The sequence below is a fragment of the Aphis gossypii genome, chromosome 1, assembly GCF_020184175.1.
Source record: "Aphis gossypii isolate Hap1 chromosome 1, ASM2018417v2, whole genome shotgun sequence".
Classification (NCBI taxonomy): Eukaryota; Metazoa; Arthropoda; class Insecta; order Hemiptera; family Aphididae; genus Aphis; species Aphis gossypii.
This window is the reverse complement of record NC_065530.1, coordinates 25370773-25389248: the sequence shown is the minus strand read 5'-3', so window position 1 is coordinate 25389248 and position 18476 is coordinate 25370773. Positions and strand designations below refer to the sequence as shown.

Sequence of the window (18476 nt, the reverse complement as noted above, 5' to 3'; positions counted from 1 at the left end):
AAATAAATTATATGTTCAATATAGTCATGTTTTTGTAAACTACTTCTAGTTCCTACCTAGTAACCTACTCATATAATTAAATCACAATTTATATATATAAAATATATATAAATATATACGAAATATTTACATTATTCGATTTATAGTATTTATACGTCTGTGTAGAAAAAGGATTATTCAGCTTTCAACTAATTGAATATTTATGTACATACGTATATAATATTAGTTATTATTCAATAATTAAATAAATATAGAAAACACAAAAATATAAATTTAACTATTTACTTATCAACTATTAAATTATGGAAATTATTTTTATAATGATATAATAATATTATAATTTATTTATTTTTATTTACAGAATATACTCCATGAGGCATTATAACATGACAATATGTATGATTAAATATTGGGACATAAATATGTAATAGCACATAGTGAAAACAAAAAATATTGGAGTGGAATTAAAATTGGAAAGATCGGAGCATGCTCATGGAATGATCGGGTTGTTGATAATATGTCGGGTGCGTCTAGTAGCCTATTGAGCAAAGCCATAATAAAATTTTGGTTTACAAGGTTACGGAGGTAATGGAGTATTGGAAGACTTAGGACTTCACGTGAATAAGTATAGTCATGGCATGGATCTGGCAATTTAAGAATAAAAGCAACATATGCCAGGACTTTATTCTGCACATGCTCAATTCTCAGGTGGTCTCTGGCTAGGTACGAGTGCCAGATAACAGCACCATACTCGAGCAGAGAACAAACCAAAGAGATGTAAAGGGACTGGAGACGCAGTTAGCAGAGGCAGATGAAGCGGAGCACCTTTTATATGGTAGTTATTAAAGGATAGGAGTTCGAGATCTGAAAAAGGTAATAATTTGACATTTGCTGAGACTTAGGGATAAGCTAAGACGAGCAACTCAATCAGAGAATTTGTTTAGCTCATCTTGCAACAAGGAACAGTCATCGGGGGCCTTAATTGTATGGAAAAGATTCGCTCTTGAAACATAATTAGAGATAGAATTGATAAACAAATTTAACAGCATAGGGCTTAAGTGCCCACCTTGAGGTACATCTGATGTTACACTTGTGAAGTTAGAGTGAGCGTTATGAATTTTTACAAACTGTTTCCTATCAGAAAGGTAGGACCTAAACCAAGATAGAAGCGGATTACCTATTCCTAAGGATTCCAGCTCATTACGACGCGTTATGACTCGTTTCAGGGTTCACCCCTCCCCCCCCCGATTTTTTTTTTTGAAATAATACTAAATAGTTAGAATTTCATATTTCATTACATAATATAACATATTTATACATTAACCCCCACAAAATATTTTTCTGGCTACTGCCTTGATAACGAGTAGACCGTGGTCAACCGTATTAAATGCCTTGGATAAATCTGTGAGAATGACATTAACCTGTTGATCATGATTAAAACTATCGTTAATGAATGAGGTGAAAAAGACTCCACTAGTAATAGTAGAGTTTCCTGGTCTAAAACCATGCTGCTGAGGAATAAGGACGTGGTTAAACGAACACTTAGTGCAGTTATAGACAATTAATTCAAAAATCTTAGCGATGTGTAGTAAAATTGAGATCGATCTGTAATTGACTACTTGGGAAGGGTTGTCTAATTTTAAGATAGGTGTATATGAATAATAATAATTTAAAGTATTACTTGAAATTATTTATATGGAAAGAAAAAGTAAAATTATTTTTTTTATAAGTATAAATAATGTTTTTAAATAATCCGTTTGAGTTTAATTTTGTACATATAATCTAATGTATATACCTACCTACATCAGTTCGAGTCTATTGATAACTCGAATTTCAAGGGAGATAAAAAAATAATTTGACTTATGCATTTTTCGAGTTACAAATAATAGAAATTCCCCAGGGACAAATAAAAATTCAAGTTATCGAGGATCGAGTTATCAAGACTCGACTGTATAATATAATATATATAATAATATACATAGATGTTAGTTTACATTCAGATGTATGCATATTTTTTTTATACCTCAATTTGTGTAGAATTTAACCATTTTAGGATATATAACCATATCATTCATATACTAATATGTATCATACTTGAAAGTACGTTAAATGGAATGATGAGTATATATTATATAATATAATTATAGCTCCGTTAAATATTATGTATAACAGTATAACTATATGGTATCTACTGAATTTCAATAGATCTTCTTCGGTAGGTAGAATTAATTTATAGGCGGTAGATAATATGAGGTTTATATATCTAACTTTATAACCACCAATTTTTTATTTTATCATTTAAACGTAGATAGCATCTATAATGTTTCATCTAGACTCGTGCGGGAATTTAAAAACACCGCAATTATATAAACGGACTAAACGAATTAGTTACGTTAGGTGAAAACGAAAAGATAGGTAATATAATAACCAAGTGTAAGCAACATGCAGTCCATATACATTATACATAGAGTTGGTTATTAATTGTATTAATATATTTTTTTAAATTTGCTTTAAATTGATTCATAAAGGTATAATAATCTTATTAGCTATTAAAGTCTAGAACTTATTACAAAATAATATAAAAATTAACAAGTAGAATAAGTAGATATTTTAATTTCTTCATTTTGTTTATATTCAGACAAGCTTATATAATATAATATATAATATATATATATAATATTTTTAAAAATATTATAAACAATTCCAATGCTTTTTAAACTAGTTTTTACTTTTACCTTACACAATTATTACTACCTATCTAATAGCCAATAGGCATTATTAGGTGTTATTATTAATATAATTCATTGTATTTAAGAGTTTATTTTAATATTTTATATATATATTATACATATAACAAAATAAGTTCCATTATAGTATTATTATAATAAAGACATGTTGATATAGATATTATATAGGTAATTGCTGGTTTGTATTGCCCGGGTTTTATTTTCTACAAATAATAAATAGAAAATATAACTAGAAAATGCATACGATTATATACGATGTTCGTTATTTTTTTTCTTATAATAAATTAAACATGTGGTACTTATCTGAAATTTCATCTTGTAAAATAATAATTATGACATGCACATGTAGACGGTGTAGTATACAAGGACATCACGAAAAATAGCGCGTGTCAGTCGCACTATTATCAAAAGAAGGGGATGGTATTTTTATTATTATTACACGCATAATAAAAATATAGTGAAACAAATATAATAATACTGTGGACAAGTGGCAATTATCACTATGACATCCTTGTTCAGAATACCCTGTACAGTGCACAACGCATGTGTAATATATGTAAAATATACATATATATATATTATATTATACATTGTTTGGCCGTTTTCTGTGTTATTATTTTGAAAATGTTTTGGAAAAGGTGGGAATAAACAGTAACAAAAAATGGTGGATAAATGCTTGTATATATATGCAGAGAGGAGGGAACAACATCGAAAGGTAGTAATTATATTTATTTTTATATATTGCTGGGGAATATTTAGAATGTGACAGATGGTTATCTTGTGTGAAGGGGTGTAGGTATAATAAGTGACGATCACGATAGATATTGAATTGCCCAGGTCATCTAAACAACCTATTCGTGACCGATTGGGCATCACTTTAACCCTACATATATGTATATTATATATTGCTCCTCATATTATATTAGTTATTATACATATAGTTTTTGTATTCATAAAAAAGTAAAATAGAAATAAAGTAATATTAATGCAATATGGATATTTTTTAAAAACAAGATTATTTATTTATATTTTATACCTAATTATAATCTATTAATTGGTGTAAATATGAAAAAATCATTCATTAAATAAAAGAAAGTTACTTAATTAGGTTAACAAATAATTCAAATGACAAATACGTATTTATAAGTATATATTATGTACATTTTGTTGGTAGTTGGTTGGTATGGAGTTTTCATAAATTGTGCTGGGTTATCTATACTGAAAATAGATTATTTACCTAATTATTATGTATTTTTAATATCCAATATTTTACTAATCGATGTCTTGTAATTTACTTACTTATATGTATATATTTTTCTTAGCATTCATATTTACAAGCAAACATGAATTTGGTTAAAGAAATCTACAAATTCAGTAATAAGAATAGATATTCGTCATTTCCGTCACAGCATTTAAAAAAAATAACATCAAAAATGGTATTTTTGTATTTTTTAAATACAATTTTTTTATGTACATACCTATTATGTCATCTCTTATATCTAGTTATCTTTTTCTTTTCTGAGGCCAATGATCTATCGAAATTTTATGAAGCCATCATAGCTATACTGACCTGATATGTAGTTTCATTTATGGCTGTTTAACATTAAGTAGATACTAAACTATTAACTGTGCAATAACATTTTAGGTAAGTAGGTACTTACTATACATTTAATCAGAGAAAACTGACAAGTGATTACAGGTTTTAAAATAAATTGTCAAAAAAGTATCGTTTACGACTTATCTTTCTGAATACTCCCCAAATCTAAGTATACGTAACCATCAAGAAATTTCAAACTGAATTAACCAATATAAGTGTGAAGTATTCAAATATTTATAGATATAATATATTATCTTCATAATATCTAATGAAATAGAATAATATAATATTCGAAGCATAATAGTTCGATTCCAAATACTAAGGATTAATTACAGAATATTGAAATTGAATATTGAGTCCCGTAATTGTACACTATGTACACTGCTATAATAACATTTTCCTTCACATTAAAAAAAAAAAACTAAGGATGACAGTCTATAATTTATTTTTGACTATAGGCAAAATTAAAAATTTTTTTTTTCCAATAAAAATATAGATTTTTTTTTTTAATAAATATGTTATATCTATAATATACCTGATACCTAATATAAATTTATCTCAAACAAATCCGATTGATATGTGTTTATAACATTGCATAATTTTTATTATAGTTACAATTATTATACATAAATATAGTAATGTACTAATGTATAAAGTAATATAATATATTATATTAATTATAACAGTATTACCTACCTATAACATATGCCTATTCAAATTTTCAAAAGTAAAATTTACCATATAGGTACCTATTATTTTAGTAATATATTTTATGTGATAGTTAGAGCACAATATTATAGAATTTCATACCTTTACTGGTTTTACTTATATTTTATGTGTGATACATAAGTACATAATCTTAGTTAATTTTATTATAATTCAAATAAAAATAGAATCCAAAACATATTTATCTTTTTTAGGTTTTAGTGATTTTACTCAAGTAAATATTTTTTTTTATTGTATGTTGTTAAAAGACTAGAGTAAAATATTATATGGATTGTCAATTTATTAAATTCGACTATATTTATTCATTTATATATAAATAGTTGTTTTTTTAGATTAAATTGTATTAAAATTTTTGTTTAGCTTATACTTTTCCGAAATAATTTGGCTAAATATTATATAACATGCATTATTAATTAACACTATAAGCTATAGCTTGTTGGTTTATCTGTGTGACTATGTGTATATTACATTTAACATTTTATCTATATTAACTTAAGTATTCTATGCAGGTATCTTGTATACTTAAGTATATTTTTATTGTACACAATAGATCATTATATTATAATAAATGATTTATAATATTTAAAGGGAATTGAGAAGGCAATAAATGCAATAAACCAGGAATTTCCATTTAAAGGGCGCCAGAAATTGTTCGGTGGTCGTCAAGGTGACGCGTGCCAAGTGTTTAGACACGGATTGGCCGCTCGTGTACCCCTCTTTTGGTAGGCGGGTTCTGGGTTGGCGCTACCGTATCCGTGTAACCATCGAAAGCGTAGTGAATGTTCAGGCAGCTGTTATTCTTTACGGTTCATGATCAGTCGCTGCTACGCATAGATTAAACTAGTATTGCAGTTCCCGAACATCCTATCTCATCTCATATTTTCATAAGACCTACATAATCAAGTAAGTGAATGTTGGATACTATTAATTAATTATATCACTTCTATGTACCTATGGCGAATTGTATATTAAATTACTTTATACAGTTATATACCTAAGTAGTATATTTAATTCGCAATTAAATTCATAAGACTTATATCGAAAAATAAAAAATAAACAAGAAATTATCTAATTCCTACATTATAATTTTCGTTGTGTGTAGGTATACTAATTAATGTATACATATTATTAGGTATAAATAAATTAAGTTTGAATTCATTGTAACCTTCTAGTTTCTAAATTTTTCCATTTTTATATAAACCTAATAGAATATTTATTATAATGATTGTAATCAATATCCAGTATCTATAATAATATAATATATTACACCTAGTATATAACAATGTCGCAGTACAAAAATCAATCATATTCAAGCAAAGATAAAAATAATTACATACAATTAAGTAAAATAAGTAGATTTTTATATCAATTTTTAGATTTTATAGGTACAGCTATATTATAATATTCAAGTTCAAACCATTTATTAATTTTGAATTATTTTAATGTATAGAAAAGTACACAAAAATATAGATGTATGTGTTGATATATTGAGTAGAGATTTCCAATATTGTTTTAAAATTATTTAGAATAATTTAATACCTATAGATTATCATTGTCCAATGACCAAACTATATTTTTTAATTTGTATGGATTTCAGTTATTCAATTCATGTAGACTTGAAGTGTTATATTGGAACTATGGTAATAAACTAATAACCTACCAAAAAAAAAAAAAATAATAATAATAATAAATATTTTTATTGATTTTAAATTAGGTATAATAATGCATTATAGTGGTATTTGATGATTATCTATCATTATAATATGGGTATCAGAAAAATACAAAAATACGCTATGTCTCTGTAAAACTGTAACATTAAAATATATGTTAAGTGAATTCTTGTTTCAAGTTTGATTATTAAGAATTGTCTATAACAGATGATTATTAATTACATTCATAATAATTAATTATAAACGTCTTGTGTGGTAACTATACAGTATACACTATACATAACGTTAAATGATATATACACCGGATACAGAAATGCGAATTGCCGATAAAGGTACCATCAATCTATTAATACAACACGGCGTATATACTACCTACTTTATAAGCATCATTCTACCTAATAATGAAATATATTACATCAGGAACATCAGCGGTTCTTAAACTGTGGTACACTATAAACTCGGTTCTTAAACTGCGAGGGTGACGTAAACACTAAAACACATACTTACCGGTTATTTGTGGCATATCAATGGTTCAGACTGTTCTGAGTATATACCTACGTTGGAGACATAACGTACTACCATTTATTTTATAATAGTCTATTTTATAAAATCAATGGTACTACGTATAAAATGAATAAGAGTTATTCAAAATTAAATTTCTAAGGTATTCCGCGATTTCTATAAGTCAACAGAAGTCCGTGTTCTGTGAAATTTTAAGAACCGCTGTATATAACATAATATATGTAATAAAACTAAATTTGTAACAACAATATAATATACCTATACTTTTATTTATTATCAATATGTAATTAATCATTTACTATGATATTAAGAAATATTACTACTTGTGTTTTAACATGCAAATTAACAGTACAGGTATAGTTCAAGGGTGGCCAAACTGCGGTTCTCATCACAGACTTATGTCTTACTGTAAGACTAATACGCAAAGCATTTTTACTAACACAATAATTATATGTACCTATTTTACGCATTTTATATCTATTCTAATGTATATTAATAATGATCGGGATAATAATTGTATGCAATATATTTTCGTGTTTTGATAGGTAAAAACATTGTTTTCACATAATATAATAATATTATTATTATTATTTACATATATTATACCTACCTATATAATATATTTCATTATATCGTACAGCTCGTAAATGTTTTGTCTCTGATTAATACTGGTTAAGTATATTATAGTTATTAAGGTTACATTTTATTGTATTATAGATATTTATAGATGTTATTGAATATTTATTTTTTCCAAACAAAAAACCACTTTTCAAAAAATTATTAATTTTAAATCAAACCTTTGTTACAGTATTTTGCAGGCTTTGTAAAATATTAAAATATTTCATTCATTTTTTAAACAAATATGGGATAACTAAGAACAACTATTATTTATTTAGTATTACTATTACTATATTCTCAATATATTTGTAAATTTCTTTATTATTACATTTTATTAAAATCACTTATTAGAAATCACCCATTGACGACATTTAATATAGTGTTTTAAATTAAAGATATTAGTTGATGAATAGGTCATGGTATAGTAGTGTCTTTTCAACCTATTAGAGTTTACCAGTAATCGATTTAGATACATTTTTTGTAATGACGTTTGGATAGTCATTTAAAAACTTTTATAAGCGGGTATACGATTGTATTGTTGTTTTTAAACTTCTATAACAGTTTTCATTTGTAAGTTTATTGTATAAAGTTTAATTTGTGACATAAAATAATGCATTTATGATTAGTCAATACATTTTGTTTTGGGTCATTTGAATTTCGTTCAAGTTAAATTTTTAGCTAAGACCGAAATGTATTTGACTTAATAAGTCGAGATGGGTTTTAGGAAGAAGTTTGTAAGGATTTAGTTTGTTTAGGAGTATTACTAAATTAGTTTAAACTTCAGATCATGAGAGAAAAATTATCAAAATAATAAATTTAATTAATAAAATATTGTACAGTATGTATGTATAGTGTTGCCTTCAGTTTTTTGTGAAAGCTTATTCCATACTTTTTTATGTTTGACTTTGACCGTTAACATGAATAATTTAAGTCTACAAAATGAAAATGATTTATTTCAACTTAATAACTAATACAGGTACCAATTTTATTAATTGTTATAGAAAGATAATTATTTTTTATACTTATATAGGTGTTATAAAATATATATATATATATATATTATATACTTCAATATGTAGCATATGAGAGCTCAAAGTGGTTTTTATAATATGCTTAATTATATATAGATAGAGAAGGTATGAAAATATTTTACTGAATTGAATATTTTAATTTATGTACTTTTAAAATTTAAAAACAATGGACAATTATTTTTATACTGTTACCTATTATTTAACTAAATAATAGCCAATAGGTATGCACTGTATACAAATATTGAAATATATAGTATTTAAAAATAATAAAATTTTAATATACTTAATACTTATATGTGTAATTAAACTATAATGCTATTCATACTGCATATTGCATAATATTAATACACAAAATAATATACTTATCTATGTATATATTGTATATTTCTACAATTTAATTGAATATTTTTAATTACCTATAACTAAACACAATAGTTTGGTTTGAATATTTACGTATTCAAATCTAATTCGAACACAGTTATTTGTTAAAGAATGATACAAGAAATTTAATTTATTATTTTATTCGATTAATAATAATCAGACGAATTTATGAATAATGTAAAATTTGATTGAAACTTTTGGCAATTTTTTAATTAATTTCAGTCCTGAATTGATAAATTATATTTGAAAATTTTGGTTGGGTTTGATTAAAAAATGTTGCTATTCGATTTGAATTAAATAAATCATAAATTAAAAAAATTACAGAAAATTATATTTGCCAGAACTTTATTCATTGATGCAATTCTATGCACTGGATCCAAAGAATAAGTACCTATAGGATACAAGTACACATGTATAGTTGTAATAGTTGTATAGTTAAAATAATTGTTTATTTATTAAAAATTGTATAATATCTGTAAGCTCATTTATCTATCCTTGTTTTTTCTTGAGAATGAATTTATTTAAATTCTGAATTTGAGTTTACTCAAGTATCATATTTTTGAATAGTTAATTTTTTTTACGCTATTTAAGGTGTATTGTGGGTAGTAATACGAAATAAATTGTCGCGGACAACGACTTGCTGCAGAATCAGTCTGCAGTAGTATAATATGAAAATATGAAACCAATAAACGCCCGACATACCTACGCGTTATCAGAGAAAAATAAACTTTGACACATTTTAATTTATAGTGTTCTCGAGTGCATAGTGAAATTACGATGATAATACGATATATAGTTTGTGAAATTAAATAATACACGTATCCAAATATACAGACAGACGATAATAAGCGGTTCACAAGGCGGTGATGGTAGTGGTTAGTGGTAGCTGCGGGTTGTGGACGAATATTATATGGTACAGAATAGTATACCGACTATAATACGCGCTGTAACGGGACGTATAAATATTAGGTATAATACGAAGCATAAGGCGTTATAACCGTGTCAATATGAACCGGCGGTGCGGTGCAAAACCAATTATTAAAGTCACCGAATGACGACGACGACGACGACGACGGCGACGTTGGCGGCTTCAAAACGGCGATAAGTACGACGACGTGACACACACACACGCGCGGGCACGCATTGCCGCGGAGCGGGTCCTTTATTTGCGGGAGACACAGCCACCGTTTATATTATTGTAAACAATTCATCCGTGCGAACGGGACGACTGCCGAGGGCCGCGCACGCGCGCGTGTGACGCACAGGACGCGCGTTTAACACGGGATTACGGCTGTGATGATAACAATAAAACAACACTGCGGCGGCGGCGGTGTTATTATGATTATATGATATAATATCATATTATATTTTATTATGCGTACTCGTTCGCGTGTGGTTGCGCGTGTGTGCCGCGCCGCGATGATCTCGAAAAGTCGACGCGTCCGACCGACGTGATAAAGGCGCCTCTCTCGGGAGACTTGCACCCGCGCACCGCCCGAGGACGTCAATGACACGGTCCGGGGCACATCGCGTCGCACCGCACGCACGCTCGCCGCCGGGGGGGTTCTCCCGGGTCAACCGGACCGTGGCCGCCGCTGCGGACGCACTCGCGCGTTGTTCACGCGTACTTAACGCCGCCGATCGAAATGTGTTATAATACACACATAGTATATACACATATATATATGTGTGTGTGCACCGTGCGCGAACGATTTGTCTGCAGATCGTCACATGTTTATATTATAATATATATGTATATTACTTATATACTAAGTAATTTATTGCGTGTAACGTAAAATATGTGACATATTTATGTCCGTTCCGACAAAAAGACCTGCAACAGCAATATATATATATATAATATATACATTTATATGCGCGTTTATAAGTCCGCGGGGAATCTATATTTCGATTTTAATGGTTATTAAAAAAAAATTTCAGACGAGCCCTTTCCTCGCCCGACGTGCTGTACGATTTGGTTTATGAATATTAAGTACATTGTATAATATATATTGGGAAAAAATAAATTTGTATACCGAATGCCATAACCGCAGTAATAATATAGATACCTAACCGTCCTAACCTAATATACCTATACTATACTTAATATTATAACTTATATTACCCATACAGTTTATCGTAGCCATAGTCGTGGTGTATAATCGAGCTTTTGATGTAATGAGACCTATAACTATTTTACGCTTGGCATAATTTTTTTTTTCATTAACACCACCTGCATGAGTAACACTTATGGTCATCGAAAAATAGCTCGTATTTCTACTTAATTATATTTTACAATAAAATAATCTAATATTTATGAGTATAACAATAAAATGTGTACCTACTTGTTTTAATAATTCGGAAATCATATCAGTAAAGTATAAATATAAGCTATATAGTTTACAATTATTGAGATTTGAGGAACTAATGTTACATACTTCCATACAAGTCATACAACAATACAATTTAAATATGTGTAGCTTATAAGGTGTGTTTAAGTTAATTATGTCATGAAAGTGTTATAGTTGTTATGAATAATATTACCCTTACAAACTTTTTTTCAAACACCTTTTTTTCTCCGCAAAACATCTCACATTGTGTCCAGGCCCAGTAGAACACAATTTAAGAATCGCTAATTTATAATGTTTAAACTTTAAAATATTCTATACAAACAATTCTAAATATATATTGCATACATTTTATTGTGTAAAGTCACATGGATACGAATATACAATGTCTTAACTTGTTGATAAAAAGCGTATAATTAACCTAGGTATAAAATAAAATAATAAAAATTTCATAAATTAATAACCTTTAATTTTTAATATTTACTAGCATAATTTATCATTATTTATTAAAACTAAATCAATAACGATTAGTGAACAAACTCTTGTTTCTAGGTGAGTTATTGGAATACTACAGATGAAATCATTTTAGAATAAAACATTCAGCACGAGTCACGTCAACAATAATTAAAAAAAGGCGTGCTTAAATATAATATCATATTGGTACATTTCCAGTACATCGTTACCTAAAGAACATTATGCCACATACTGGTAAGCATTAGTTTAATATCATATTATAGTATAAAATTTTAATTATTCTAATATTAAGTATTTTATATATTAAATTATTATTAGTTATTACTTTAACTTACAATAAAATAAAGGAATTATAATGTGGATAACAGTTCATGTAGTACCTATAAGTACTTCATTACCTTAATGAAAACTTCGTAAAATCATATTATAGTCACATGCAGTAGGTGTATTAATAATTTGATTTGTAGTTGTATTGTTAACTCTTCATTGCAAGTTACTGAACATTAATATTTTTATTTGAAATTTCCAGAAACGATGTTTTCGACTAAAATGTTATAGTTTATTTATTTTGTGATCAGTTTAATGTTTAGACTTAATTATTTTACAACCTGCAGTCATCTGCAGTCCACTAGAGACATTAAATGCCGAAAGTAATAAACGAGGCACGTGCACCTGAGTATTAAAGGCTTCTCTAATAAGGCAACAATTCTTAAATACTTACATACACTGCAGTACACACGCATAATAATTATACGACATAGTTATAATTGTGTACGTAGTTATATAAAAAAAAACTGGTTGTGTAACGTCTATGTATTATCTACATTTCGTTCAGTTGTCTGCACACATAAATCAATTATGTGCATATCGTCTTACACTGCATAATATAATATATATGTCTTGCAGAACGACTTTCAAAGAATTGAATGATGATATAAATACCGGGAGCTGAGTCGGTACATCTGCTTATATCTACCTAGGTGTTAATGGGCGGTAATTTTACAAAATTACAGAGTAGTAGCATCGTTTTCACCGGCTCGGATCCGCCCCAAACCGCCAGAAGGTCTTCCAATCGACCTGACTCGATGCACTATACCATATATTATGCACATTGCACGCTATATACCGAAATTATATTCCTTTTTAGTTTTTACTACAGAATTCTTTTGATTCCCTGTAAACGCCTGAGAATCAAGAAGTATCGTAATATTTTTTTTATTTTTAACACAAATGTCTTGAGTACAAAATAGTTGGTACATCGTACATCACCACGTTAACATGTCGTGTAATTGACTGTCTATTATACTTTTGATTGCTGTGTAAAATTAACAATATCATCATCACTACCTATATTTACCCATATCATCTAAAGTTATTTAATTTCAAACTTTATAAATTTAATACATTTTATTTTTGCCACGGGTTATCTTTTTTTGATTTATACTTAGAAATTGGTTTTATAATCCTTTAACAATATACATTAAACGTATTTTTCACAGCGATCAATTAAATATTATTATTATTATAGAGTATGTTATAATATTTCAAATAATATATAATAAAATAACCTAGGCTAGCAGTATGACATCTTAAATTATAGTCTATGATGAATGAAGATAAGCAAATAGCGCAGCTATCAGCTGATTGTTGAAGTGCCTTATTTTACAATAATTGAGTTTTATACACTCTGGAAAATTAAAACACTTAAACACGCAATTATAATATTATAAAACAGCTAATAAGCAATTATTTCGTCGTAAGACCGTTTTTATTCACAATAATATTGTTTTGTATATACTTCAAATATATTTATATAGGTATATACTAACAAAAAGTATCTAAAACAAAACAAATATTGTTAGATAGGTACTATTTAAGTTAAAACGTTAAGTAGGTATATATTATATTGTATACATTTAAATAAAATATCGATTGGTAAATTTTGTTACAAGCAACTTTTATTTTTTGATAAAACTTAAATCATTGTTTAATTATTATTATTATTTGTAATCAGTTATTGCATTTTTCAAAACTTACCTAGTCTATAAAATAGTTCGTTAAGTTGATAATTTAATAAATATGTTATCTATTGATTCACATTACAGGTCAAGCTGGCGTTAACCAATTAGGTGGGGTATTTGTCAACGGACGCCCATTGCCCGACTACGTTAGAAGGCGTATAGTACAGCTAGCTCTGTTGGGTGTCCGCCCATGTGATATATCTCGACAACTTCTGGTTTCACATGGATGCGTGTCAAAAATCCTAACTAGGTTTTATGAAACTGGCTCAATACGGCCAGGCTCCATAGGTGGTGCTGGATTGCAAAAAAATAAGGTAACTACACATACGTGATAGACTGATAGCTAAGTTACATAGTTTTACGTGATATTGGTTCTTGTTAAAAATATCGTAAATAGCTAAAAAAATATTTTAAAAATTATCTGTATGTAGATAACACTAATATATAAACATTTGGTGAAAAATTCAAGTATTTACAGTGATTATTTTTTGAATTTATAACTAAAATCGATTTTGTCCGAAAACTGGTTTTTCGTAAAAATTTCCGTTTTTCCTGTTTTTTTTTTTTTTTTTGAAAACTGCTAGAAAAATTTGTTTTTTGACCTCTATAATGCACCAAAAATATTCAATTTCTCATCGGAAACCACCCCCCGAAGTTTGAAATTGAAGCAATATTATTTCGACAAGTTATGCTGTACACAGACACACATACAAAAAAAAAAACCAAAAAACAAAAACACACATCATTCAATCGTTGTAAAATCAATACATTCATCACTTCGTTCAGAATCTAAAATTATATCTTAAAACTATATAGTCATATAGATATTGGCAATAGATACTAAAACTAATAATTTTTATATATTTAAGATTCTGAGAGGAGCGATGAATGTATTGATTTTACAATAATACACATATTTCTTTTTTATTTATATGAATATATGATTTAACACAATATGTTGTCAATAAAATGCTTCGATTTTCAATTTTAAAAGAGGTTTTGATTGAAAATTGTATCTTATTTGTACTTTAAAGTGGTCAAAATTAAAAATTTCCATTATTTTTTTTTTTACAATCAAGAAAAACAAACAAAAATTTAAGAAAAACGGGAATTTTTACTCTAAACGAGATTTCGACTTAGTAGATTTCTTTATAGCTTAAACTTTAAACTGTTAAAATTCTAAAACGAATGACCATAGAAATTTATGGTTTTTATATTTGTGTGATTTGAAAATTAACTTTAAAATTTCACTGATATTTATAGGTATTATCATTTTTGATGTATGGTATAATTTTCAAAAATGTTTAGTTTTTTTTTATAAATATCGATAAAAAAAATTATTCGCTGGAATAAAATTTTTGAAAATTTTATACAAGATTTCAAAAAAATTTTCTTTTATCTAAATAAAAATATTAAAAATATATAGGCACAATCTTTTTTTATATGCATTTGAAGTTAGAATCTCGATAAAATTATAAAACATTACAAACTATTTTGTAGTTAGAAATTCATTAAAATTTTTCATTTTATATCTAATGTAGGGAAAAAATTAAAAATTACTATAGAAGGGGGGAGGTACGAAATTTTTTAAAACCTTCAAAGGGGACGTAGGATAGAAGAGGTTGGGAACCACTGAATTGAATACTACATTATCCAAGAAAAAATTATGCTAACTTACCATAATACTAAAATTAAAATAAATGGTTTTAATAGTAATACAAAAAATATATATAATATATATATATCACGAAATAAACTTATAGAGCTATAGACTGACAAACCGTTTTTGCTCAGAATCGTTTTCGTATACCGTGATATATTATTTATTTCAAATTTAATACAACCATAATTTGTGACCCACTCATACCTATAATGTACTATAGCAGAGTGGTAATCATTTTTCTACTTTTTTTTTTGTTATACATTTAGTCAGTGGTCGAAGTGGGTGGAATACGGAGGGATGGCATCCCACCACTTATTATAATCTACATTTGTCATTCCTTCACTTATATAGGCATAGGTATACAATAGTATAAAAGTCGAGGTTCGCTCCACTTATTTTGAGCCACTTTGATCATTGTTTATAGCCCAAATAATCTTCGTGTACCCTTCAGGAAATTTGTGGTCCAATACCCGGGTAATAAAATGTAAACAAATATTGTATATACTCAATACAAATAGGTAAATTTTACCCAATTACTAATCGGAAATCGCCTCTATGGTTATAGTATCATTAACTATAATCACGATCTGCCGAGAAATTTCCATAGTTAGGCTCAACTTTTGGATCCAATATGACGCGCGTGGTAAACGATGTAGCTTTGAACTCTGATCTTAGTTGAAAAATGTAAGCAACATTTAGTTTATTATTCAAATAAATTAAAATACTTTTATTGTTTAGACGACACAAGGACATTTTTCAAAGAAAAGTACCAGATGCAAACCAGATGTATCAAACAGAATGGCCGGATCTCTAACTACACCTTCTCCGATACGTAACATCCCTTGGATGCATCCTTTAGGTAAAATATTTAACCATGAAAATTATATTAATTAATTAACACGTAATTAATTAAATTTAGTTTATATAATATTTTTAAAATGTTACCTATACACAATTTGATTTTAATGTTGTTAACTTTATAACATGCCATATGTTTCATTTTTTAAATTACAGCTCTATATTATTTTAGAGCATATTTTACAAAATATTTTAAGAACATACCAATATTTTAATAATGGCTACCAATTCAGTAGATTATATACGTATCAAATTATAATTTTAATACCTTATATTAATTTTTTTTCTGTATTTAATTGCTATAATTTTATTTTTATTATTTTTTGAAAATTATACTTAGAAGGTATAGTATATACAATAATAAATTAATATACATTATTGTAATTTATATCTACTACATTGTTTTAAAATCAAAATCATAAAATTTTTTTAACATGATTTTTATAAGCAAATTTTACCGCAGGTTAATTTTATAATTTTTGGTCCATATAAATCCTGTGTCTGAGTCTATTCAGGAGATGATATACCTTTTATAATAATATAATGTTATTCAATTTATAGACTTGTACTACGAACGAATCCATCAGCACATTCATGAAAATGGATCCGCTAGCGTCGCAGTCGAACCGTCCAACGGCCAACCAGCACCACCAGGTCCGAAGAAGCCACATACGCCATACACCATCGAAGAGATATTAAAACCCACGGCCCCACGGCCGCGGCCACCATCGCCGTGTGGCCTGCTCGTGGATGGCGTGTGCACGTGCGGCCTCGCTGCAAGCAACGCCGTTGTGTCAGCGGCGTATTACGTCGACGTGCAACAGCAGCAGCAATTTCTATGCAGTCAGCAACATCGTTATTGAAACAGTGTGTACCTACCTACCTATTTTGTTTATTTTTTTTTTTTTACTATTTATTAATGTAATTCTTATATTATTATATAATGTGTCCATTGGCCATGACGAAATCGAAAAAAAAAAGAAAAAATCTTTTTAAATAATTTTTAAGTTATAATATACATAATTGTTATTGAACCAGTGTTGTACCTATTTATAGATACTATATTATATACTTGTGTGTAGCGTGTTTGTAAATAATATATTAATTCATTTTGGCGCTATAGAAATAAAAGTGAATTCATCTTGATACATTATTGTTTTTAGGGACATACTTACCTATTCAAATACTTACATACAATAACTTTAAATATCTAACTTTATATAGGTCTACCTATCTAGCTTATAAGCCGATCACCTCTATAGGTAAATATTTAAACATTGGTTTAACAACATGCAAAAAAGTACATATTTACAGTGGCTTATAGGGAGTAGGTAGTTAAGGAGTCACAATTCTCTGCCCTTCTTGAAAATGTTTTCTACAGAATGTCTCTCTTCTCTAGTACCTATCACAGTATTATTATTTTTTTTAAAATAATTAACTAAAATAAATGCAATAATTATTAATCGGGTAGTAATATAAATATAAAACCAGTTTATTTAAAAAAATATATCCTCTTAAATACCGACAGCCAAAAATTACAAACTTATTTGTAAATACCAATAATTAGTAATTACTATTCACTATGACATTTTAAAATTTTAAATGTTTGACCGTGCTCATTTATATTATATACATTTGGGTAGGTTAATAAGCGCATATTATATAGCTGTGGGTTATCTACATTTTTGGAAACTTGTTATTTTTAATATTTTTTGAATAGGTGCCTGCTACTACTGTATAAACTTTCTCTTCTATACATAGTTTGTAACTACTTAAGCGCGTTCTCTAATAATAATAATAATAATGTGGATATATATATA

The 18476-nt window shown here is 27.7% G+C and overlaps 1 protein-coding gene across 1 annotated transcript; it reads left to right on the top strand.

Annotated features, from left to right (window-relative positions):
• Positions 1-857: 857 nt before the first annotated feature.
• On the top strand, positions 858-17768 carry LOC114122388 (paired box pox-neuro protein). Its single transcript, XM_050203343.1, has 6 exons — positions 858-873; positions 5659-5973; positions 12193-12348; positions 14220-14449; positions 16537-16657; positions 17218-17768. Exons 3-6 carry the CDS (start codon positions 12336-12338, stop codon positions 17517-17519), a joined length of 666 nt encoding a protein of 221 aa, XP_050059300.1. The 5' UTR covers positions 858-873; positions 5659-5973; positions 12193-12335; the 3' UTR covers positions 17520-17768.
• The last annotated feature ends 708 nt before the right edge of the window (positions 17769-18476 follow it).

Excerpts from the sequence above, each read along its gene's own strand:
- LOC114122388 (XM_050203343.1), top strand. Across the intron at positions 14,450-16,536 it reads CTGGATTGCAAAAAAATAAG|ACGACACAAGGACATTTTTC; the intron begins GTAACTACACAT and ends TTTATTGTTTAG. Across the intron at positions 16,658-17,217 it reads CCCTTGGATGCATCCTTTAG|ACTTGTACTACGAACGAATC; the intron begins GTAAAATATTTA and ends TTCAATTTATAG.